Raw genomic sequence first — 25,545 nt, forward strand, 5'->3', positions numbered from 1 at the left:
TACATATTAAAACACCCACCACATGATTCGTTCATTTTCCCTCAAACACTACAGGCATTGAAATAAGGTGTGAAAAAGTGATGAGTAACCACAAACAGAGCCTTCACAGTAGAACAAAACAACTTATAAGAACAACAATAAGGATAAGGATTTGTGGACTCCTTTTCAATAAGGAAGCGAGAAACTAAAATCCAAGTTTCGCAGAAACAAATAACTTACACACTTAAAGACTATTACAGCTTCTCTCAGTGTCCGGTAACCGCCGTGGTGATTTATGCCCATGGTATTTACCTGAAAACACTTAACTTCCTGTCAAGTCAGGTGTCAACGTTAGCTGAGGCAACCTCAGCTGATCTGACAGAAACCCAACCGACAGGTACCGGCAGGGCGCGGCGCAGCCGACGTGTGAGCGCTTTTCAGTCAGCCGGACTCTGAGCGGGTTGGGCGATACGGACTCCACACGCCCAGCGCTGGCTCTGTCACTTGTGTTTACATCCGGAGAGTAGCGCGGGTTTCATTAACTGCCTGCAAAGTTTCCAGCGGCCGCCCAACTGACAGGCGCAGCGTCCCCCGCAGAGTCTGGGTGTGTTTTCAGACCTGCGCGAGGCTGATTTCAGCGCGATCATTCGAAGCCAGTTAGCATGTTCCATCACGAGGCCGCGAGGCGCGCGCAGAGGAGCCCAGGACAGCTCCGGTGCCGCGTGGACGAGCTGAAGAACCCCTGGAGGCAGGGCTCCCCCTTGACTCTCAGCCACAATGAGTCCGCCAGGCTGGCCACCGATGCCCTCCTCGAGCAGGGAGAGGAGGGCTACCTCCGGGCGCTGGCGGACGAGAAGGAGCTGCCCTTTCTGTCCACCTTGGACATCGAGTATGTGCAACGGTACGCCAACGTTAGCAGCCCGGCCTCCCTGCAGTCCTCCCTGTCAGTGGAGGGCCCGGAGGAGGACGGCCTGTCCGAGCAGACATCTGGCACCTACTTCCCAATGATGTCTGACATCGAGCTGCCCATGCTGGAGCTGGGATGGCCCGAAATCCCTCTCATTACCAAGCACAGTCAGACAGAAGTGACGGTCCACTTCCAAAGAGACAGGTCCAACAGCATCAAGGATTTACTCAGGTCGCTTATAAGCAAAGCAAAAACTGTGAGTACAGAACACACAGCTGTTTAACAACTCCTGGATGCTAGAGAGCCTATGGCTGTAAGAATACATGCTGTCAAGCAGGGGTCTTTCTCCGAGCCATGAGAGAATTTGAGAGCTTTCAAATTTCCCACTTTCATACTTGTGGATGGGACACCTAGCACACGTTGTTTTTATTCATTCCGGCGGTTGTAGGTCTTTCTATTCCATTGTTAATCGGGTCTACATTAAGTCACAGAATACAGCAAACAACCCTGGATTAGGTGAGCTAGTCACACATAGATCTGGGAAATATGAAAGGCCTGTAATACATATCAGGGAACGTCACGCAGAGCAAGGTTTGACACATGCTGTGTTGTCAGATGTTTGGAACATTGTACTACCTTTAATATTATGTAATAGAACAGCTTATGTCTTTGACTATTATTGGTGGGTATTGCAAACATGCCACGTGTGATCAAGAATAGAGGGGATGCTCCTTATTTTATTTGGGAAGCCATGATGTGATAAACCAATGGGCTACTTGCTGCTACAAATGAAAAAGTTTGATCAGGGCACTCTGGCATTCATAACTGTGCATCGGTTTACCTTAAGTAAAAAACAATACGTTCAAGTCGTCTGGCATGAAATCTTCGGTCGATTATCATGAAGGCCTAACTTTTATATCGGTCAAATGTTGTCACTACCTTGCCGGTTGGTCACCTTTCATGCTGGGTGATTATATATGGGATAAAATACCCACTGCCGGACATTATAAGGATATTGCAAGTCACCAAAGAGTTACTTTATAAGGCCATGGAACTGCAAGGTGACTTGCAATATCCTTTTAATGTAGGGAACACAGTGGTTTCTTCCTTCCTTATAAAAGTGGTGACACCATCACCCTTCCCACAAACTGCCTAAATCATCGGATCTTGCTTAGTTACATGCATATAAAATATTAGTGCCAATTTAATGTAAGGCACACTAAAAAAGCTTTTGCTCAGAACGTGTAGAAAAATGCAAAGAAATGCAATATTGCTGTAATGGCCCATAGTGTGCAATAAATAATCATATTGCCATGTGTCTCTCCTTTCTGGTGATCAGTTCATTTTAGAAATACAGATCATACGAATGAAAAAACAGTTCTCATTTTTGTTGCTAGGCCTCTCCTGATAACGTGAATGTGTTGTCACTTGCGAGACATTGTGGTAACTGAAAGGGGCTTGAATACCATTATTGGCTTCATTTTCACTCTTTTTTGTTGGTTCCTGAATGGGAAGCGCATGTTGGTTTCACTTTCACTTCATTCGTTTCTCTCTTCCCTGGAGCATGGACCACGTACTGATTGCTTATTTTTGATTAGTGTACTTTCACAGCATGTGCTGAAATTGAGGTACTTTTTCATTCTTCTGTGTGCTGCTGTACAAAATAGCTAAAAAAAAGAATTGACAAATCTAATATATCTCACATATGAGCGACCTATTGGTGTTACCACTGCTTATTTAAACTGCAGCTGTAATTATTCACTGTGTTGCTGCCTGATGCAGCAGGCACCACGGTTTCACAATTCAACTGAAATAAGTTATAACAGTTCAACAGCTATATCATTTTGCGCGTACAGTTGACTAGAGACATCACAACTAGTCTGTAATGAGGAAATTAGAGTTTGGCTGTTATACTGGGATTGCAGGTCCTTATGTATCATAATACAATTTAGTTATTATTTTCAGGTGAACATAATTGTACGATAGATAAATCTTTGTGTCCAAACTGTTCTCTATTTACACAGGGCAGATCCATCTAAAATTTCAAAAAGCATTTTACCACAGCAATAGAATTTTTTCATTCATAGATGTTTATGTTTTCTCAGATATTAAAACAATCAAAATACTATTAATTGAAATGTAGTAATTGATCACGTCTGTGCTAATCCAGTGCTGTGAAGTGCCCAGCTTGATGCAGTGTATTCCTTTATAATGGTTGTAAATACCACCTTTTCTTCGAAGCGGTGGCACATGTCCCTCTCTACTCCGTATGAACTATTGTACTGGCTCATCACACTCAAAACCTAACCTTTCATATGCATCCTGATGTTCAGGACTGCAACTGACAACCATAAATATCGTTCTTCTTTGCCCTCCTCTAATATCCTTTCCTGCTAATGCATATGAGTTGAAGGTGGAGTTTGTCCACTATTGTGGACAAATAATCCTTCTCCTTCTTTTCAACTTTCTAATGTTCGGAGGCCCAATATTTATGACCAGTGATAGCCAGTAGAGTGTGTGATTGAAGGTGACTCTTTAGAAAAAATACTTGAGGAAACGTGTTTTGGGTAAACTTTCTCCAAAAGCCTGTTTCCTTGATTCACTGAAAGTGAGTGGCATTCCTACGATGCTCAAACCATTCTTTACACTGCCTTTCACGTCAAAAATTCTGTGTAGTCTTTTTTACTCAGGATCACATAGACCCATATGTTATTTTAAAGGGGGAATCCCTGTTTGCCAATCTTCCATCTCCCTCTATTACCCTCGTTTCCTGTTGTGTAGAGGTGCACATTATCTCATCCTTTCCTTCTTCAAGCCCCTTTTCCTACTCTAACTGATTTGTTCTCCCTTTTCCATCACCTATGTTATTTCTCTCACCCCATTCTTCCACCCCTGCCAGTATCCTGGTGGAGATGGAACAGAAAATCGAATTCCAAATATTGTTTGCAAAAATATCTGCCCATTGGCTTTAAAAATAGAAAATATACTCCCTATGGGATGATATTTTTATAAATGACAATAAAGACACAATATTTTTGACACATATTTTGCCTGTGATATTCTGACATATAACCTTATCTACTACCTCTACCTATATGTCGGGTTCTGTAGACCAAAATCAACGAGAGCGAAGATGTAGTCCCTTCACTCCGAGAAGGTATAGCTACCTCAGACCACTGAAACAAACAGAGGATACGCTGATACCCCCAAGGAGTGGAGAGACACAAATGGACCACCGGGGCGGCTGCCAGGTGAGATTAGTTGGGGATGAGCAAGCAACCCTGTAGATGGGTGAGAGAAAATAGGAGAAAGGAGGTTAATCAGGGGAAAATGGTCATGCAACATATAAGCAAAGTCGTATTGTATGCTAGCCCAGACTTACCAACAGATGGCGGTGAATTGCTTAAATACAGGCATCTTGATGGAGTGGTACATTACCACTAACACCATGTAGAAAACAACTGTATCCAAATAGCAGATATCTTGGTAATGTGGAAAGCCCCTAAAAGGGCTTTCTTCGTGGAAGGGATTAGCCACAAAGTATTAAAGATGAAATGTCTCTCCAGAAAAAGAAAACAACTCAAGGAATCCAAAAATCTGGAGTGTAGTATTCAATCATCCAAGGCAAAAGGCGACTCAAAACAAATCCTTTTAGTAAAGCTGGACTCCATTTCTATAGAAGTTCTTAAGTCTTTAACACAGGGTAAAATTAATGTTCTCCAGCATAATCCTTAATTGACTCTCCAAATAAGTGCGCACATATAAAGGGTTACCTTAACCTTGATAACGTTTCCGATATTACTCCACATGCTTTAGCATAATGTCCACAAAAAAAGAACATTTGTAAAATTAAACGACTCCGGGAAATGCCACCGGACGTGACTCACGTCAACACACAAAACAAGCATTTACAATGCAATGGTTTTGCCTTTGTTAAAGTTAGAGCTATTGGCATTGCTCTTTCCACTCTGAAGCTCCACTCTGAAGCTCCACTCTGAAGCTCCACTCTGAAGCTCCACTCTGCACTCTGAAGCTCCACTCTGAAGCTCCACTCTGCACTCTGAAGCTCCACTCTGAAGCTCCACTCTGCACTCTGAAGCTCCACTCTGAAGCTCCACTCTGCACTCTGAAGCTCCACTCTGAAGCTCCACTCTGCACTCTGAAGCTGCACTCTGTATCTGCACTCTGTATCTGCACTCTGTATCTGCACTCTGTATCTGCACTCTGTATCTGCACTCTGTATCTGCACTCTCAGTCTGCACTCTCAGTCTGCACTCTCAGTCTGCACTCTGTATCTGCACTCTGTATCTGCACTCTGTATCTGCACTCTCAGTCTGCACTCTCAGTCTGCACTCTCAGTCTGCACTCTCAGTCTGGCTGGCAATGGCATCTAAGGGGTGAGCAAGGTGAGGCAATGAGTCTGATGATGCAAGCCACCTTTCATGACGTCACTTCCTGTTGTGACGTCAGCGCCCCCCACTTATTTTTTTTAGGATTTGTTCCCTGACTATAACCCACCACCAAGCAATGCACATACCAGTCTGCTCCCAGCCTGCCCGCCTCTCTGAGGGACACATTTCTACACACAACCGCATTCACGCCAGTGAATGGGCGAGCCGGACAGGGCACGCGGATCCTGAAAGGTTGGGATTGTGCGATTCAAGTGCATTTAACGTAACATCATATTCGCATGCAGGGTTTCCGGATTTTTAGAGGTACAAGCTGTCTTCATGACTAATGAATGTTATGCCCTGTACGTTTCCTGTTAACCGGTATCTTGGTCCCGTTTGTTTAATTGAAACTGGCCAAGACTACATCTCCCACAATACAACAGGTTGATACATGAAAGCTCAACACTGAGGCCGTCTTGAAGCCCTATATTTTAACAAGCCATAACGGTAATGTTTCATTTACTATAGAACTCGAGATGCCTCATCGCACCCCCGGGCAGAGCTGTGGGTGGGACCTGCGATCACAGGCTCGAGTCCCGGTTCTTGCTTCGGTCCTCCCAACCCCAAGGCTGGTGACATTTGCAGCGCTTTGAAACTGCCCTTGCGTTGAACAGGCACTTTACAAGTAGCTAAGATATTTGCAAACTTTCCAAATTCATACATTTCTATGTCAAACATTAAGTAGTCCGTCTCTTCGCTAGTTTGCTCGTCAGGACTTTGCCAATGCTGTGCACTTGAAGGTGGCGCGAGTACTTGTACATTCGGTAACTTGCAATGCGCAGCTTGTCGTAGTGAGAACGAGCGAGAGCGAAGATATTGGCTGCCGGCACAATCATTTAATCTGTAACAAGTGGATAAATACATTTTGTGTGTACTACGCTGTGCATGATTTTCCACCCCACGGAAAATAAGCTAAAGTGATTTGCCCAAGATCACACAGTGCGCTCAAATAATATTCGAAGGCAAGTTATTGAACTAGAAATTCCGCAATTTAACATCTTCCCTATTCCTTAAGTGAACACGAGGAACAGTGATGAGACACGACAGGCTATTAAAGAGCTGACAGTTGATTTCCCTGCAGGGGTTAATTCTGAAAGGCTGGGAGAGTCAGTGGCATGCCGGGTGCGGCCAACACTTAATCAGCTACAGGAATACTAATCTTGACGCCCTGCCAGGGTGGGCTATCTCTCAATTCGATTATTGTCCAATCTACATTACGACTTTCATCAACCTTGATAGGATGAACTACTGAGTCAGTCGTGCTTGGCTTTTGACAGGCTCTGCCACAGACCACCCAGTCTGTTTGGAATAACACCTCTAGCCTGAATAATGCATCGACTTCTAAGGATGACAGGCTGAATGCAAGCTCCCGACGGACACACACTCCCTCCTAGTCCTGGCGCTTTTCCAGATAAATCTCCCAGTTTCCCGGAGTAAAATGTCATAGCTGTCAATGAGATGTATATGCTGAAAACACACTTCTCCTGTCCTTGCTTTGAAGCCGGTAGACCGTTGCATTCTGGGACAGGTAGTTTTGCTTCTAACACTATACGCATGGGCTCAAAAATCCCAGTATGCAAAGTGCGGTGGCAACAAAGCCAAGGCTGGGGCAGCTGTCATACATAGAGAGCACTGTGGCCACTAGGGCGTATGCGCAGAGTGCGGGTTGTACTCACACAGTTGGCTGCAGCGCTCCAGTAAAGAGAGCAGACAGGCAGGCAGGGTATCGCTTGGCGCACACAATGCCCGCACCCTCGGGGACTTGTCTTCCAGTTACAGATGAAGCGCCCTGAAGCCTAGCCACTTGGGACGGCTACAATAATCCACAGAATAACCAAGTGCCCCGTGCCACTGTCCTACCTGCCTGGTCTCCGGGCTCGGACCGATCCGGCTGTCTCCTCCCAGCTCCCTTCCCCCTGCAGCACATCCTCCCTCCCGGGGTGCCGTTCTTACCTGCTGGATGGGGGTGTTGGGCCCCAGAAACCTGCTGGAACCGTTTCGGTAGGGTGAGGGGGCCAGGAGCCGGGTCCGTGTGGAGTGCAGCCGCCGCGCTGAGTCTGTGTCCGGGCTCCGGGGGCGGGGAAGGAGGAAGGCGGCCATGAGGAAACAAGCGGGAGGGGGCGGGAAAGGGGGAGGAGAGACGGAGCACGAAGGAACAGATTCGACGGCCGGGAAGGCGAGCACCAAGAAACAAGCGGGAGGGGGCGGGAAAGGGGGAGGAGAGACGCTGACGACGGAAGGCGGGTGCCGGCAATGCCGGACCAGAATCGGGGGCGTTCCCGGCGTCGCGTGACGTCGGCAAAAGCCAAAGAATGTCGGGAACGCCCCCGTGTCTGGTCCGGCATTGACGGACAGGCCCCTCATCCAATGGCTAGGCTCCATTTACGGAGCCAGCCAATGAATGACGAGGGCCGACCCAAAGCACACTACAGTTCTCATCAGGTTTTCGCCTGCGCGAAAAAGATGCGCAGAGCGCATCTTTTTGGCGAGGCAAAACCTAAAAAGGCAGAATACACCTCAAGCCCGAGGCGGGAGGAAAGTAGATCAGAGGAACAGCCTTGCATATTGAAATAAAGCCGCGTTATGGTGGACGCGAGCAGAACAGAAGTCCGCGTTACAAAACAGGCTGCTGCGAGAAACAAGGTTCGCTTCAGGAATGAAGGCAGGCGAAGCTCGCTCCAGAAAGGATAAAGACTTAATTCAAAAAGTGTAACAGAACTCGAAATAGCAATGGTACCGAAGTCCCACGCAGACCCTCGAACAAACAGGAAAAAGGGGCGTGGTCCTATGCAGGAAGAGAAGCCAAGCGCCTGATGACAAGAGCTGCTTGCCTATATGCTGAAACAGGTCAGCTGAATCGCCAGTAGAGCAGTCTGGGAAAGCATACAAAACTGTGAGCCCACCCAAGGTATTCTGGGACTGGTAGTTTTTAAGGTCTAATAGAAAAGGAAAGGGTACAAAGAGCTTGACGGCTGACACTATACCCTAGTTTCTCTTTCCCTGCCTGCAGATCAGGTGCTTTTGGCTAATGCACAATGTCACTGAAGAATGCAAGACAGCACTGCAGTGCTTGTGCTGTGGCTGCTGGACAGCGCCAACAGGGTGCATCAGTAATGTCCTCTGTGCACTGTCCGTGGGCTGAGGAACTAATTCAAAGGGAGCGAGCTGACATTCTTGCAACATCTGGGCTTTGTTGAGAGGTTAGTGGAGGAAGGGAAGCTGAGACGGTGGAAGAGCTGTTATACTTGTTTACCTCAATGTAGATGATGAAGCCACCCAAACCGATGGCGGTGGGTGTATTAGCAGTGACCACTGACTTGGACTCTTCCACACAATACTTGTGAACAGCCACTGATTAAGCTGATCAACAGGAGACAGAGTGAGTCATATTCTGAGTATTGATGTTGATCAGCCCCCTAATTGTGAAGAACAAAGAAAGCAAACAACTGTATAGACAGATTCTGGAGACTGTAGTTCCTCTATTGGAACTTGTGGAGCACTTCAAGGCCAAAACAAATAGGGGAGGGATACGGCTGAAGCTCAAGCAGTGCTGATCAAGGATAAGCTACAGTGGACACTAAAAAAGATGGATCTTCAGCCAGTATTACCTATTCAAATAAAAAAAAATCTACGAAAAAGAGGAACAAAGAAAAGGTGAAACTGTCATTAAATCGTTGGCTGGTGTGTGTAAACTTCTTAAATGGTTTGGCCACTAAAGATTTTGACCTATCTAAATAATATGCTTCGGCTTCATACTTTTCATCTGACCTACCTGATGAGAGCAACTCCACTGAATCAGATAATGACTCGCTATCTACTAAAGGCTCTGATAAAAGCTCTTATAATTTATAATACACGTTGCATAAGCAGGATAAAGCACTAACTAGACAATTCAACAACACCAGCACCATGGACATAAAATGGTATTATATAGCTACATGTATCATTCCTGCAAGTGTTCATCAGGAGTTAGAGCCCCTACAGTTAAAGAAAACATCTTTATGGGTAGACGTGAACCAATTTTGAATTCGATATATCAGGTGATTATGGTACATGGTGATTAATGGTGCATAGGGAGGAGACATACTAATACATTTAGAGTGAATGAACAGCTGCTTGAAAACTCCTAGGGGCTGGCCATAAAGTATCCAAAATTTGTTAAAATTCATGAGAAAGTGAAAGCAAATTGGCATTACACACACACATGTCAGGGCATGTTAACTAGCTAATGGATATTTAATGGGAACGTGAAGAATTTGAGAATTGACAGCTGTGTAACAACATTAGAATCCTGGGCATTACTTGGGATGCTGAAGAGGTGACTCATAACACTTATATTATTGGTTTGTTCTAAAAAAGGGTTCCCAGAATTGGGGGACTGGGACTGAAAGATCCACTGTGCACATTGTTTTCTGTTGTTCTGTAAGCAAGCTGGTCATACAACTCATGACACGACAGGGAACCCTGGAACAATTTTTTTGTGTGAACTTTCTGCTCAGGCTAAAGATTTTTTTAAAGGCTAGATCTGAAGCAAGGTTTAATGTAGCAAGACATACATTCTTTTCAAAGCGTGACTTTCTCCACATAACAATATAAATGAGAGGTTGTTTATTGCAGCTGGCCATTCCAAGACACAAACTACAACGTCTTTTTATTAGCTCCTACACATTTCAAGGTGATGAAAAATTTGAAAGTGTATATGTTTACTTCAGAGATCAAGGCTAAGGAGTTATTAGACAATTTGTAATAGAACAAAAGATGTCCTATTTGTAATTGCTTCTTATGGTCAGAGGGGTGGGCAGGATTTTCAGAGAGCCCAAGGCTGTCTGTTGATTGTTGTGGTTGGGGGACTTCACTCATTGGTGATGTCCAGTCTACTAAGGGTGCCAAGGAGGTATGCATAGGGATTCATTGGGAGGGGGTTTGATTCGTTGAGGAGCAGGGGTGTGTGCATATTAAAATGGAAATCAAATTTTAGAAAATGGAGTGGAAAGAATGAATATTCTAAAGAGAGCAAGCAGTTTCAGATAAAGCTGTTGTGTAGAGAGTCTTGCAATTATATTGAATATGAGTGAATTAAGAATATTGACATTGAATGTGAGCGATATAAATCAGAAGTCTAAACAGAACATTTTAGTAAAAGAGCAGAATATTTTTTAAATATGATGTGATATGTATTCAAGAAACATGTTACTTATGATGATAGAAAATAAATATTGGTTATTAATTGTTGGGTTGAACATGGCGGCAAGCGTCCATAGATGGTCTTGTGATACTATCATGCCAGAAGAAATACAAGCTGGTTAAAAGAGAAGGAGATTCTAAAGGTAGATCGGTAATAGTAAAATGTGTGGATGCGTGCATTGTGTAACAAGCATTTACAATGCAACGGTTTCGACTTTGGAAAAGTTTGAGCTATTGGCATTGTGAATGACAAACTTTTTATTTATGTGTTGGTTTTGAAAACATCATTTCAGAACTGAAGCATTTTCAATATTCTATACAACTAAGCCATAGTTGTTGCTTATTTATCTTATACAAATACCACTGACAAAGCCAATAGTCCTGACTTGTTGTAGGTGTAATGTTACTTATTGTATTATATATCTGGATGGAAAGACAGAAGTAGAAAAATGCCGGTCAATTGGCACACTATGCTAAGCACAGATTTTTAGTTTACGTGGTTTTAAGCCACGTACTTAATCACATCGGCCAGGCCGCTTTGAGAGACCCTCCAGTTTTTTCAACCCACTTAAAGCCCTAATCTTACATGTTTAGATCAGTCTACATGAAAAGTTACACAAACCAATGTGGATTACTGTTCCGTGATCTGCAGGTACACGTTCTTTGCAGCAGGCATTTTAACCCTCTGCACTACTTTATAATGAGTCAAAACCGCCCCTCGACAAAACTGATGTCTCTTCAACAGGAACATTAATCACCACTTATCTTGATATTTGTATCGTTCCCCGAAATCTGCTGGACACAACAAGGAAACAGCATGTGCTTTTAAAACCGAAAGTTATTTCTGCACACAGAGCCTCTCCCGAGATCAGTGCCAGGTGTGGCTGCACCAGTCGCACCGCCCTAGATCGCGCTACCGAAAACTGCAAATAAATAACCCTGTAAAGAAAACACGTAATGCTGCCAATAGAGTAGGCTGGTTTGACGGGAAAGTACTAGTGACAAAGTACATTCGACCCCAATGTGAAGATTATACCATTGATAGCAATACCATCCCACCAACTTTCTGGGTTTTGAGCCTGGCCAATCAGCGATCAACCCTCTGGAACTCGAATCAAGAAATACGTAAAGGTCAGGCGAGGGTTGTGCAGGCCTGATCAGTCAGAGCATTACTGAGTGTGACTGGCGGTAGGTGGCAGGGGTGTAATTGGCACTGGTATAGGCCTTAATTGGAGGCATGTATCCTCCCCCCCTCCCCCCAGGTACCACTTGTATTGATCTTGACGCCTTTGGGGTCAAGGGTCATAAAGCAGAAGCAGGAACTAAATGTAAACACGGCTGCAAGAGCCTGGGCTCGCAATAAATTGGAGTGTATTGATGGGCTATGGGTGGATGAGAGAGTGGGTCAACCATGTGATGTCATCAAGGTCAAAGGGTATCTCTTCAGTTGCCCTTGTCATCTTATTGACTCGCTGCTCATGAGCTTGAACTGCACATCAAATACCTTGTGATGGAGAGGGCACGTGGACCCCGTTCAAAACAGTGTTGTGTTGAAGGGGGTGCGCCCTGGCTTAAATGTTGCACATGGTCAATCTCTGACGCATAAAAAGGTTTTGGGACACTTTCGTGTTGTTTAGACAAGAATTAAACCACAGTATGTGCAGCAATGCCATGCTTTAAACAAAGTAAACATTGACCTGTGAAAAGACGTGTACGCAGGTGTGGATAAAGTTTGTAAACAGAACAGTAAGCAGAAAAGTTGTACAGAGACAGAATTCACGACTGCGGGCGAGTACTTGGGGGTACCACCTGTTTCATAAATTCTTTGTATTGCCTAATAAAAAACACCGCTCCTTCCCATATATACGTTTTGCACACGTGGGCACGACATGCCCAAGATCACAGGGCGTGCAAAGCGAAGCCGGGACATACAATCTGCTCTGTACACACGACATGCCCAAGATCACAGGGCGTGCAAAGCGAAGCCGGGACATACAATCTGCTCTGTACATATTAAGCACCCGGTCCTTTCCTCATCTTGTGATTCACTGTGGACGAGTCTTACCTTGTCACTCAGACCCCTGGGCTCCTCTTCCTGGGGGATGGGAGAGAGGACGCGACCCCCTGCACCGACTCCCGTCCTCTCTCATCTAGGGGCTGTCTAGAACAATACACCATCTAGGTGGGGGTCAGTCTAGCTGCAGAACATGGCTGTGCAAATGTCATTAGGCTGAAGGTCAGGGCGCGTAAAACGCAGACTTTAGCACGAATCAGATGGTCTCAGTGACATTTTATGGGATAATTAGAATAGGCAATTGTTGGGCATTTTATTTTCAGCGCAAATCCCCTTCTGGACAGTCTATGGCGTGTTTCAGCTCAGACGCCATCAGTAGAGGTAACCCTTAAAAAACACGAGAGGGAGGGCATGGGGTGGGGAGGGAGGGTCACTCATCCGCACAAAACGACAGCAAAAAAGAACCTTCTACACGTAGCGCCGTAGGCTTTATATAAACGTTTTATTTTTAACGAACCAAATGTTACTCATTGTTTTGACTTGCTTTGGGGTTTCCAGCTCATGGCTAGTTGCATGTAGCAAACAGATTTCTGCGGCACGTACATAACTCATCAACCTATCCTACGCTACACACTAAATTTAAAATGTAAAACAGGCAAAAAGTGCGACTTGTAGCCGTAGTGATAGTGCTTAAAGGAACCCTGACACCCGAGGAATACGGGGACGGGTAATAAGGGGGCTTACAAGGAGTTAAAGTCACCGAGAAAAAAAAATACCAGAGCGACGACTTTTGTATGTCCTCAACATATTTTAATACCGGAAAGTGATATGGATTTCATTAAAGGCAAGAGGGGAACAGCAAGTGGGAGATTCACGGAAACGCAGAAAAAAAGGTTTTGGGACACTTACGTGTTGTTTAGACAGGAATTAAACCACAGTATGCGCAGCAACGCCATGCTTTAAATAAAGAGTAAATGTTGACCTGTGAAAGACGTGTATGCATGTGTGGATAAACTTTGTAAGCAGAACAGTTGTTCAGACACAGAATTCACGACTGCAGGCGAGGAAGCGGGAGGGGGGGGTGGGAAAGACACGGAAGCGGGAGGGGGGGGCGGGAAAGACACGGAAGCGGGTGGGGGGGGTTGGGAACGGCGCACGGACAGCGGGGGGGGGGCAGAACGGCACAGACGACATGAGACGCAGCAAGCACTTACCAGAGGAAGACTTCTTCCGGCGGCGGTCGGCCTCGGAATGACAAAAGCAAACACGGACGACAAAAAAAAAGAAACCCCGCCCACCGCCCCGATGACTACACAGAGGGAACGCCCATGGAAAGAATCTCGGGAACGCCCCCGAATCTGGTCCGTGATTGACGGACAGATCTCTGTTCCAATGGCTAGCCTCCATTTATGGAGCTAGCCAATGGAACAGAGGGGCGTATTCAAGAGTCCCTTACTGAAGACTAGAGATTTCTCCTGGGGGCGGAGCTAACGCTCCGTGCCCCAGGCGAAACCTAAAAATGGGTAACTGAGTACATGAATGGATGAATCAAGAATGTTAGCTGAATGGATGAGTGAGTGCATGATGTAGTAATGTGTCTGTGAGCCCATAAATTGATTCCTTGGTTAATGAATGCAGGTGTGGATTGATGTAGCCCATCTATTACATGGACGTGGTAATAAATTAGTTGTAGCTTACTTAAAAATAAAATGTTCACAGTGTCAGAAGGAAGCAAGAGAATGAGTGTATGTAGGAAGAGCAGCCAGCTGAAAATCTCATACTCAAGAGTCCCATATGTCAGAGGAAGGGCCAGTGCTGGGTGACTTGCTTTCTTTGTATGAAATGATCTGCCTGTTGCAGTTGCTGCAACTGTGATGTGGGTTTCTTGCAGCTGTAACAGGCTTGCCAACTCACAGGGCGCGGACTGTGCACCACATGGTATCGGCTTCCTTTTCAGGTTACCCGGTGAGGAGCCGATTCCACAAGGTGGCACAGAAGACAAGCTGGAAAACACTATGCCAAGACCACCATGAACAGTTCGAGATTTAGCCTGTTGCCTCAGGCTCTCCCAGACATGGGGAGGTGTTCTGGATGTTGGATCCTAGTCCCGCCAATATTTGGGAAGATCCGGTGGGCTAAGCCGCCTAGCTCATACATATTTGGACTCTGTGCCCTGACCTCTTGCAGAGCCGCCATAGCTAGCTCCCTCAGTTGCTCTCTTGCTCTCCTTCAGATGTCATTTGATCAGTCTGCTCTACTCTACTGCCTTTTGTTCTCTGTGCTCAGTGTTTAGCCCATGCTAGAAGAAGGAGTTCCACTAAAATTGTAAATGTAGGAAAACAAAGCATTAGAAAAGGAGGTGGTGATGGACGGAGCATCTGAATCAATCAAACACTCACACCCAGTCAAAAGATCTGGGTTTAATCCATCACCGTTCTTTAGCCCACTCTGTCACCCCAGTTCAGACATGGCTATATGCAAATCAGTCTGACCCTGTGCCTCATGGGAACAGTCCAGCCCGAACTGCCAAGCCATGTCTTCCCTGGACCGGAAACAAGCTTCCGAGGACCGGTTTCTGGCATTCCAGCCTTCTTCAGCCCGGCTTGCTTGAATCCAGTGGCAAAGTGAGCAAGGGACTCACGTCTGAGCATACCCTGCCACACTTATGGTGGCCAAAAGCGGTACAAAAGGGGGTGGTGATTGACGGAGCATCTGAATCAATCAAACACTCACACCCAGTGAAAAGATCTGGGTTTAATCCATCACCGTTCTTTAGCCCACTCTGTCACCCCAGTTCAGACATGGCTATATGCAAATCAGTCTGATCCTGTGCCTCGTGAGAACAGTCCAGCCCTGACTGGGTGTGAGTGTTTGATTGATTCAGATGCTCCGTCCATCACCACCCCCTTTTGTACCACTTTTGGCCGCCGTAAGTGTGGCAGGGTATGCTCAGACGTGAGTCCCTTGCTCACTTTGCCACTGGATTCAAGCAGGCCGGGCTGAAGACGGCTGGAATGCCGGAAACCGGTCCTCGGAAGCTAGTTTCTGGTCCAGGGAAGACATGGCTTGGCAGTTCGGGCTAGACTGTTCCCATGAGGCACAGGGTCAGACTGATTTGCATATAGCCATGTCTGAACTGGGGTGGCAGAGTGGGCTAAAGAACGGTGATGGATTAAACCCAGATCTTTTGACTGGGTGTGAGTGTTTGATTGATTCAGATTTTCCGTCTATCACCACCCCCTTTTGTACCGGAAAACAAAGCATTGGCAACCTCAAACGTTTAAGCTTTTGTATGTTGAAAGGTAGTATGCTAGACTGGGTAATAAACAACAGCAGTAGCAAATTGTATTGATATTTACATAATGTTTTCGAAACAGAGAGACCGATAGGGACCCGTCTCAGCACCAGCTTTTAAGAACTGCTGGTGCTGAGCATCGGCAGGACCCGGCCCACTTAAAATCCTGACTGTATTGGTATTTAAATAGCCCTTACCATATCTCTAGATCGTATCGTTAGGTAGCATTTTCCCTATTCCTGTACAGGATTGCTACTCAAATAGTGATTTCCGTACGCTTTGCGAGGCCTAAAACACCTTCTCGAGGGTTGCGTAAGTTCCAACTGTGTTATTTATATAGCGCCAAGTAACCCAGGGTTGGATACACACGCTTCTTGTTTTCCTGAGTGGCCATCGGGTGTATGGTTGAAAGCATGTTGGTTGTAGTGTGTTCCAAGTGGTAGAAAAGTCAGGTGACTTGTGTGAGGTTGAAAGCAGATTAAGCTTGTGCATCGAACCTAAACGAGCACATATGCGTTGGTGTTGTGGAAAGTGTAATATATATGTACATAGCCACACATGTAGGTGGTTAGAAGTAACAAATGTTTAATTTCCCACACGTTGCATATGTGGTACCTCTAGATTGTGTGTGAGAGAAAATCTGCACGCCTGTCTCCAGTCATGTAAGTGGTCTTCGTGACTTGCTAAGGTATGGCTGCCGATGATGACGTGTGTTGCAAGGTTTTTATTTAATGTGTTTTTATGTAGCGCGAACTTTACCCGAAGGTGTCAGAGCGCTTTACATAAGAACAAGTTGCAAAACATAAGGATTTAGGATTACATGCGTTACATAAAAGATACAAACAGAAAAAATTGTAAATGTACAAGATGTAAAGTCACACATGGAGGAGATACAAACAGAAAGAAAAATTGCAAATGTACAAGTATTAAAGTCACTCAAGGAAGAGATACAAATGGATATACTCTAAGAGTCACATAGGAATGATAGAGAGTACAAAGGTCTAAAATAGTATTGGTAGACACCTCTTCTGTGTTAAAAAGTGAAAACTATCAGGGGTTATCAGGAGGTGACGCTCCCCTCGAGCCCAAGGAACATGGATGGAGCAGGCAGGATCCTTCTCCCACAGGCAGAGTAGGTACTACAGGGCGATCCGCAGGGCAAGAGCACCGCTCGTACACACAAGCACGCCATGGGAGTCAGCAGTGCTCGTTTCCCTCACACACAAAAATGATATCTAGTTCTCTTATCTTTGCCAACCTGTTGATGACTCACCATTTAGCACTACAGTTAGCTTCATTTCTATGAGCGCTGTGCAGTGCAAATGCAAGTACCTTTCCAGGAAACAACAATAGTGGAAAATAGAAGTGGTAAACGCCGGCTATTCCTGAATACTGAAAAGGGCGGCGTAGAGCCGATCACACGGCGCTATCGAACCATGATGACTACAGACAAGCAGCAGCCTGCACGCCTGGGACGGGTTCACGTGTCTTTGGATTGCTATAGCTGCAGGGTACAACAGACTCGGCCGAGCCAACGGGAGAGGAGTGTCTGCACGGTATGTGCAGAGGCGGCAGCGTTCAGCGACCCATGTTCAGACAAGGGAGTGGAGGCGGTAACAAGGGGAGAGACTCTGGCAGAACGCAGCCCAGCACAGGACGTGAGTAGGGATGGAGAGCCAGCACTGGCATGCCTGTAGCACACACCGGCGATGGCGATACCGCTCAGAGCTTTACTTTGGGTCACAAAAACTCCATCATTGTATGTGTCCAACAATACCTCGGCGGAAGCACTCCTTTTTGGGCTTATGTGACAGCTACAAAAAATAAATGGCTGTCAGCAGGTACAATGACAAAACTATACTTCATAAATGACTATTGCAATCAATCAATGAATGAAGAATGTGGCTGATCAATAGCTGAATTACGCTTGCAGCAATCGCTAGCTGAGCTGGGCAGAATTGTACACCTCTCAAAGAAGATCATAGTATCTATGGATGTTCGTAAGCCAAGGCATCGTTCACAGTGCAAGCTAATATTCACAATTGCATGGGCGTCAACAGGCCAGAGAGAAAAAGAAGCATTTCTCCCTCCGGCTTTCTAATGGCCAGATATGCTCCGTACATTAAACTGCTCTTTTACTCTCAGGACATATTCCGACGGCATAGAAATGCGCTAGGGCCTGGCTTCGAGCTCTGCAGACAGTTAAAGGTAGAGGTCACTTTTGGAGGAAAAACTCGTCAACAAACTCTGAATCACACCTCAATTCTGTGGAACCGACGAATGACTATGGCTCCGGGCATGCTCATCTCCCAACGCTCTACCTCGGTAACATGATCTGGGCAAAACAATGGTTACAACTTTCTTTCACCGAAAGGCTCTGAGTGAGTCTTTTTATGGTGGCCCCTGATAAGACATATCTTTGGATTGAGTATGCTCAAAACCAATGTAATTTCCAATGTGCCAGCATACTGGTAATGATTTTCGAAATTGCCATTTACCACTTTTTCTGGGTACGTTTTATTAATATTTATGAAACATGCCTTCAAAAGAGTTTCGTATGTTATATTTTTGTGGATGTTTGGAACTAAACGTTTCACCTGTTGAATAATTGAATTAATCTGTTCTTACTGCCAAATTATACCTAAAGCAGATTTTCAGAAACGTTCTTGTAGAGCTGTTCTTTCGTTGGACTGGAATGCAAACTAATCAAAGATGGCCACTCTTTCTTATACAACTACGAATTGAATGACATAAACATAAGAAAGAAGACAACCATTGCAACTTTTACCAAGTAAAATGCAGCAGTAATTTTAGATTAGAATTTCCCATGCATCTATATGTTAAAAGATCAAGAACAGCTGAAATAGATAAAGTGAATTTGCCAAATACTTTCGATGCTTGTCAATTCTAGTCAGAGGAATTTTGGCCCGGACATTTCATTCGTTTATTTAGTCAAAATTTAAATATTTAGCTCTCAAAGCATGTTGTATTATGTTTAAATCTTTCAAATGTACAGATGCCTTTCACGATGTTAGGTTATATGCAGCACAGCTCAGCCCTGCATTTCCTTTATTACGAAGGACATTTGACACAAAGCCTCACAATGCGCACTCCATGAAAAAGAATGGGTGCTTCACCGTCCACGCATGCAATGAAAACCGCACCTGATAGCTGCACCTGTGAATTGGCTACATTCCCATGCATGCATTGGCAAAGCGCCAGAGTTCATGAGTGACAGTTATAGTTCACAAATGGGTGAGAAATATGGGCAAACTGCCAGTGAACGATATAGCAACTATTTGCTGCGGTATGCTGGCCTTTTATTCCTAAATGTAGATTGTATTAGCGATATGAGACAGCCAAACTGTCTTTAGGAAGGCAACAAAAATTGCTGTGCAAGTTGAGAGGATCTGCTAGAATTAAACTGCTCAGTTTGTGCTAAACTGAAGTGTACAATCAAAGCATGGAAACAAGCTAAACCCGACCGAAGAGCCCTGGAAAGGGCGAAACCGGATTTGTGTCGCTTGTGTCCCAGTTCACGGACAATCTGGGCTGACAGTTCAGGCTGGACTTTTCCCATTGGAGCAGGGTCAGAACTGATTTGCATGTGGCTGGGTCCAAACTGGGAAGGCATGGTGTGCAAAATAATGATACATTTGGATGCGGCCCCCAAGTAATTACCAGTGGCTGATATTAATTCAAGCATTCCACCCATCACTTTTTTCAATACTGTAGTTTGTGCAAAAGGCTCATATCTAGGGTGACCAACTGGCATAGGTGCAAATTCAGGACAGTGAGTGTAAAACTTCAGGACAAAGGGTCAAAATTCAGGACAAAAATTCTGGACAGCAGGTCAAAATTCAGGACAGAAATTTGGGACAAAATGTACGTTTTCAGACACATCAGAGAAGGTCGTACAATAGTGTATAAGTAAGTAAATAGATAACCAACATAAATACATGTCAAAATAAGTTTATATTAAGTTGAGACAATCATGCACCTCATCATTTTGGTATGTGCACAGCTTTGAGCAACTGTGCAGCTCTTTTTGTGGTATTTCATATGATATTTTGTTTACAGTTTGGGGTTTCTTTGAAATGTTGTCCCACCCACACTGCAGGAGATGCAGAGACCTTCAGCCTTCATTACGCTCCTTCACCAAAGACCTCCCTCGGCATAGATTCCCTCACTATCCACCTCCCATGGTGCCCCTCATCGCTATATAGACCCTCGCTCATGTGTGTCATTTATTTTACGGTGCTGCTCCACCCAATGTAGGGTGTTGAGCGCTTCAGCTCACACACTTATTGTTCAGAGACAATGACTCATATAAGTATGTAAACCAATGTATAGGAAATGTTACTTAAGGCAAGGAGGACTACAAGGTGTAGGAGTCACAAGGCATCCATACTGTTCGGTACTATATGCAGGGTCACTGGAATTATGGAGCAGGGAGGGCTGAATTATGCTGCAGGGTTGAATACATTATTTTTTCAAGAAAAGGGAATTTATGCAGCGTAATGCTGCAAATTATGTCATAGTATTACCATATTATTTTCTCATTTGTGTACATTTCAACACTTTCTGGTCATAGATTGCACCTCATTAGTACCTGTATAACACCCAAATATAGTAAATAGCAAAGGAAGGTGACCAGTCAACCTTTAAAAAGGGCCTTTGCAATACATCACTGCCCTTTTCGTTATTTTTTAACCATTTGAGGTAGCAACTGTTTTTAAATTAGAATCTTCAGATATATTCAGCTAATGATGGATTATGTGGCACATGTGACAAATCCATTCATCAAGCGAAAACTGTTGAAGCCGCACAATTGCACAATTCCAGTGACCCGGAAATACAAACTGAGGATATAACACATAACATAGTGGTGGGGGTTGTCTTTACAATTCTCATACAAATAAATACTTTACTCTGCATGTTACACTTTGTGCCTTACAAGAGGCTCATTATGCCTCTATGCTTCTTTACGATGAGTCAAATCGGGATTAGTGAAACCTCAGATCTCTCAAAGGGATAAATTAATTACCTGAGTTAAAGAGACATTTTTGTTATGGCCCAAAAATTGCAGTAGTGCAAAGTACGTCAGAAGTCTTTGCCTTTCATCCTGTCGGATATTTCAAAATGTAGCTTAGTTCTCCAGCATGGCTCTTTCACAAAAGCAGCATGCAGTGCCCTAGGCCTATGCAGAGGACGGCACGCCAGGCGCTGTAACTACACAAGGGCCCATTACAAGGGAGTAGCCAGAAAAATAAAATACCCACACATTATATGGCACTAAATAAAGGAGCAAAGTGAGCTATCCTGGTCTCTAATTTTGAAGTCTGTGAAAATTGTTCTCCTGATAAAAGTTTGCAAAAATAATGCAGGATTTTGCTTTTTACAGCAGGAAAGAAAGTTGGTCAAAAAATGCATTTACCTATATTGACGTTTGTCTTTTATTCTTTCCGTCTGTAAATTTTCCTTCTTTCCTTATGTCCTTCTTTCTATTCACCTTTGTCATCTACTTTCTTCTTTACATCCTCCATTTATTTTCTTTCTATCTTTCTGTCTGTGTATCCTTTCATTTAGTCTCAGTCTCTATTCTTTAAAATCATATTTCATTTTCTTTTCATATTTCCATATTCCACATTAACATTCATTTGTGTTCCATTTTCCATTTGGTCATCCTCTTGTCCTTCCTTCCATTGTTAAATCTAAATCTTTCTCTTTCTTTCCAGCATTCTTTCAGTATTTGCGTTCTATTCTTCCTTAGCTTTCTCCCTCTATTTGCCTTGCGCTTTTTTTTATTTACCATTATCATAATTTTCTTTCTGTCGCCCCTTTTGGCTACTTCGGCACCCCCTGCCCCTCTGCACCCCTCACCTCCCACACACTCATGCTGTGTTACAGTGATTATTCTAGCCTTATTTACTTGTTTTTATCCTGCCCTGTGCTGATCTGCGAGTCACAGATCAAAGGAAGGGCCATGAAACACTTTTCGGACACCCTCCCCACGCCCACCCCCCAACCCCGTGCTTCCTTACACCTCTGGCCCATTGTCATTCTGTAGGTGATAATCAGCCAGATCAGAATGACAACCCGTACAAAGACTGAGCGAGGTCGGGGAGGGGCTGCTGCTGCCTCAGAGAAGTTCGAGCTGGCACAACCTGCTGCCATCCCCAAAATTACGGACAAAAGGCGTCTGTGAAAGAAATGCTCACGGACAAAGGACAAGGGGCCAAAATAACGGGCAGTCCGTGAAATTTACGGACGGTTGGTCACCCTACTCATATCTTCACCATTTACAAGGAAGCAGGAAATGTTTGAAATAGCACTGATTCTGCAGAAGCTGGCCAGGGTGAGTGTAGGAAGGCTTTCACAGGAAATGGTAACAGAAAAATCCAAATAGAGGAAGGCCAAAGGTGACTTAAATGTGGTTGCCTAAAATACTTAAGATAACTATTGAGAGAGACGTTTTCTCAGTCTCAAAATCTGTGGACATCAGTAAATAACGAGTTGAATTTTTTTAAACCCGTTCTTTGACATATGTGTCTCTGTAAGGAAAAACAAGGGCCCCATACAAGTAGGATCATTACAATAGCACAATTTTTACAATAAACAATCGGTGTATACGTGTTTATCAACAGAATAGAAAAATGTATCAAGCAATGATTTACGGCACAATTTATACAAGAGTTGAGTGAACAGACCGTGACGAGGTAAAAGGAAATCAGCCGATTTCCTTACCACAGGCAAGTGACTTAAAAAAGGTGACTTTTATGTTTGTGGAAATATAAATGAAAAAAGTCACAATCAGTTAGCATCTCATACTCAACAATGTGATACAAATTGTAATATAGAGTTAGAGACGTGTGTCGACCGACGTTTTGATCTCTGAGAGAGGTAGTGGGATCTCATCAGGACAAGGCGATGGAACGAGTGTCTGGGAAGTTTGCAAGGCTCCAGTAGGTGGCAATGGTTGCGGAGATGTGAGGGTGACCGTCAGCAGGCAGCCAGCCAATCCCTGTTGCGCTAAATGCTGCGGCAGAAGCATGTCTAAAATAAGCTGGTATCCCGTCCGGAATACCAGCCTGGTACCACACTCGGGCAGGGGGAGACCTGCTGTGAGATAGACAAGGCGGCTAGAAGGGGCTGGTCAGTTGAACCGATAGTTGCTGCGTTAAAATACGTCCAAAATAACACAAGTGCTGGTACCCCGTCCGGGATATCAGTCTAGTGCCGCACTCGGGCAGGGAGATACCTGCGGTGAGTTAAACAGAGCGGCCAGAGAAGCTGGTCAGTTTGGTCCTCGATATGGTGGAAGTGGAGCAGTGTCCACGCCGGAAACCAAGCGGCGCCTGAATCGGCGCTGAAGGAGAGCATGACCGGTGAATCGGGCCCTGTGACTGTGGTAGACGAGCCGGGCAATGCAGGATCAGTCGGGAGGTACGAAGCATGTCTCTGTGGTCACTCAATAATAACTGCTTTGTCATACATTTTTTATACATTATGATCAGTTATAAAAACACACCTATTAATTGTAATAGAAAAATGTCTTCTCTTTGGTACGATTTACCTAAAAATAACAACATAAACCTTCTGAGCAAAAGCAAATGAACTTTGAAAGCAAAGGTAATGAAACTGTGGGTGTCCCCGGTGGACCTCTCTTTTTATATATTGGCAAAAAAAAATATTGAATTTGATGTTGAGAGTTCCATGGTCAGGAAGCAGCTGAATTTAGCACAGATTTTTTTTTCTGGAAAGCATATCTCAAGTTGGTCATTGCTATAGCAGAGGATTGATCCATTATGCCAATCCTGGCATTAAAGAGTTTCTTCACTTCCATTTGTCAAATTTTAACAGTGCAATATAGGCCTGTTGCAGAGTGGTGTGTTTTTTGTGTGGACATGCACAGTTTGATCAGTGGGTGTGTTGGACCTGGCCCTCACTTCAGGGCCATTCCCAAACTTTTTGTGTTTCTCATCCAATTTCTTTGTGTTTTTGCTGAATTCTCTTTTGTTGGCCCTAGGACTCTGTGCACTTTACAACTGCTAATTTGTGCTAAAGTGCTTTTGCTCAGTCCCTAAAATGTGGTGAAATTGACTAATCCTTAATTGGTATATTTAATTTACTTATAAGTCCTTTGTAGAGTGCCATGCTGTCTTGGCCTGGCACTCTACAACTGCCAAATGCCATGTCGACTTGGCATTAAAACCCCCTTGCCGAGCCTTAAACTTCCCTTGTATTACACATAAGAAACCCCTGAAGGTTGTCCTATGCAGCCCAAAGGTCAGGGTATTGAGTAAATAAACGGTTGGACATGTAACTTTAAGTTTTACATGTCCTGGTAATGAAAATCTCCTAAATTCGCTTTTCACTACTGTGAGGATTCCCCCTTCCATAGGATGTTGCTGCTTGACCAGGGCTCACACCATAGTCAACTAGTAGTAACCCAACATCTAATAGGGTGCATGCAGTGCTGCAGGCTGTCTCTACAAGGGTCGCTTCATTCCCATTTGTCCACGTTTACCCGAAGTGTGTAGCTGTGGCCCCCACCTTTCTGTGTCCATGTAGCTAGGTTTCTTGAATAGACAGTATATATTTGTATATGAGAATCTCTCTTTAAGCAATGATTGGCTGATGTCCTACTTTTATTTTGTAATCTTTGACTGTAGTTTTTATTCACTGTAATTTTTATTGTACTTTTATGGTTGTTTTAACTGATAATAACCGAATAAAGTTTCTAATGAATGAATGAATAGACAGACTAGTGTGCAGAATTAATTTGAGTTGGAATGTGCATCCTAAGGTGGTGCACAGTATGGTCATGCTTTGATTGGATGAGTCAGTGAGTTGAACACTTACTGATGACATGTCTAGGCAGAGAAGAGGTTGGTAGGTTAAATCCTAATACATTTGGTAAAGATAATACGTGTTCTTCTCAGCAGTGCTTTATTGTATCAGACACCCCTTAAGGCGCCCTACATAAGGAACAGTGTCATATGCTGTGGTATTAGACATTTTGCCTCCTTTTCCCTGGGTTCCTATAAAATGGAAGCAGGATGGATTTGAACCTATTAGGCTCTAATTCTTAAAATGTTATTTTCTGTGTGATAGGCCAGTTAAAGTAAAGAACTGTGTGTCACATAAGGAATACATTACAACACACACCTGTTATTTACAGATAACACTTATGAGTGGCAGAAGTGCAAGAGGGAGAGCTTCATAAGTCATTATTTAAGGCACATAAAAATGGCCGAAGTGCGAAATGAAACAATACTTAATTCGCACGTATAAAGCGCGAAAAATGTTTCTGCAGACTTAAAGGTTTGATTTTTTTGTACAAGGCCTGTTGTAATATCTACGATTGCTTCCACACTAAACGGCGCCGGTTATTAGTCTAATACTACAAATGTAAATTTATTTTAAACGAGCAGATTCGAATGTTGTTTGCTGAGAAGTAGCGGCTTTAGAATGTAGTTAAGCAGGCATTAGTTGTATGGTAGTAAAACAGCTTAGTGGTTTACTCACTGTTAAAAAAGATGATGAGTTTGATTCATGCCAAGGTTGACGCAGTCCTCCATTCTTCTGAGATTGGTTAATTAAGTAAAATGAAAGTGAGTAATGGTATCACGTGTTAATTACAGGACGTCTGCACAGAAGGGCAGAATGGATCACTATATAATTAGAATGTAATATTCTTATTAGCATTATA

At 44.2% G+C, this 25,545-nt stretch overlaps 1 protein-coding gene across 1 annotated transcript in view; it reads left to right on the top strand.

The window, feature by feature from the left end:
• The first annotated feature begins 416 nt into the window (after positions 1–416).
• SACK1C (scaffolding CK1 anchoring protein C) overlaps positions 417–25,545 on the top strand; it is a 229,813-nt gene continuing 204,684 nt past the window's right edge. Inside the window, exon 1 of the mRNA XM_086932311.1 lies at positions 417–1,142. Coding sequence (XP_086788437.1) covers positions 642–1,142 — 501 coding nt within the window. The 5' untranslated portion in view covers positions 417–641. The remainder of the gene's footprint in view (positions 1,143–25,545) is intronic.

Source organism: Lissotriton vulgaris, chromosome 7, assembly GCF_964263255.1.
Source record: "Lissotriton vulgaris chromosome 7, aLisVul1.2, whole genome shotgun sequence".
Classification (NCBI taxonomy): domain Eukaryota; kingdom Metazoa; phylum Chordata; class Amphibia; order Caudata; family Salamandridae; genus Lissotriton; species Lissotriton vulgaris.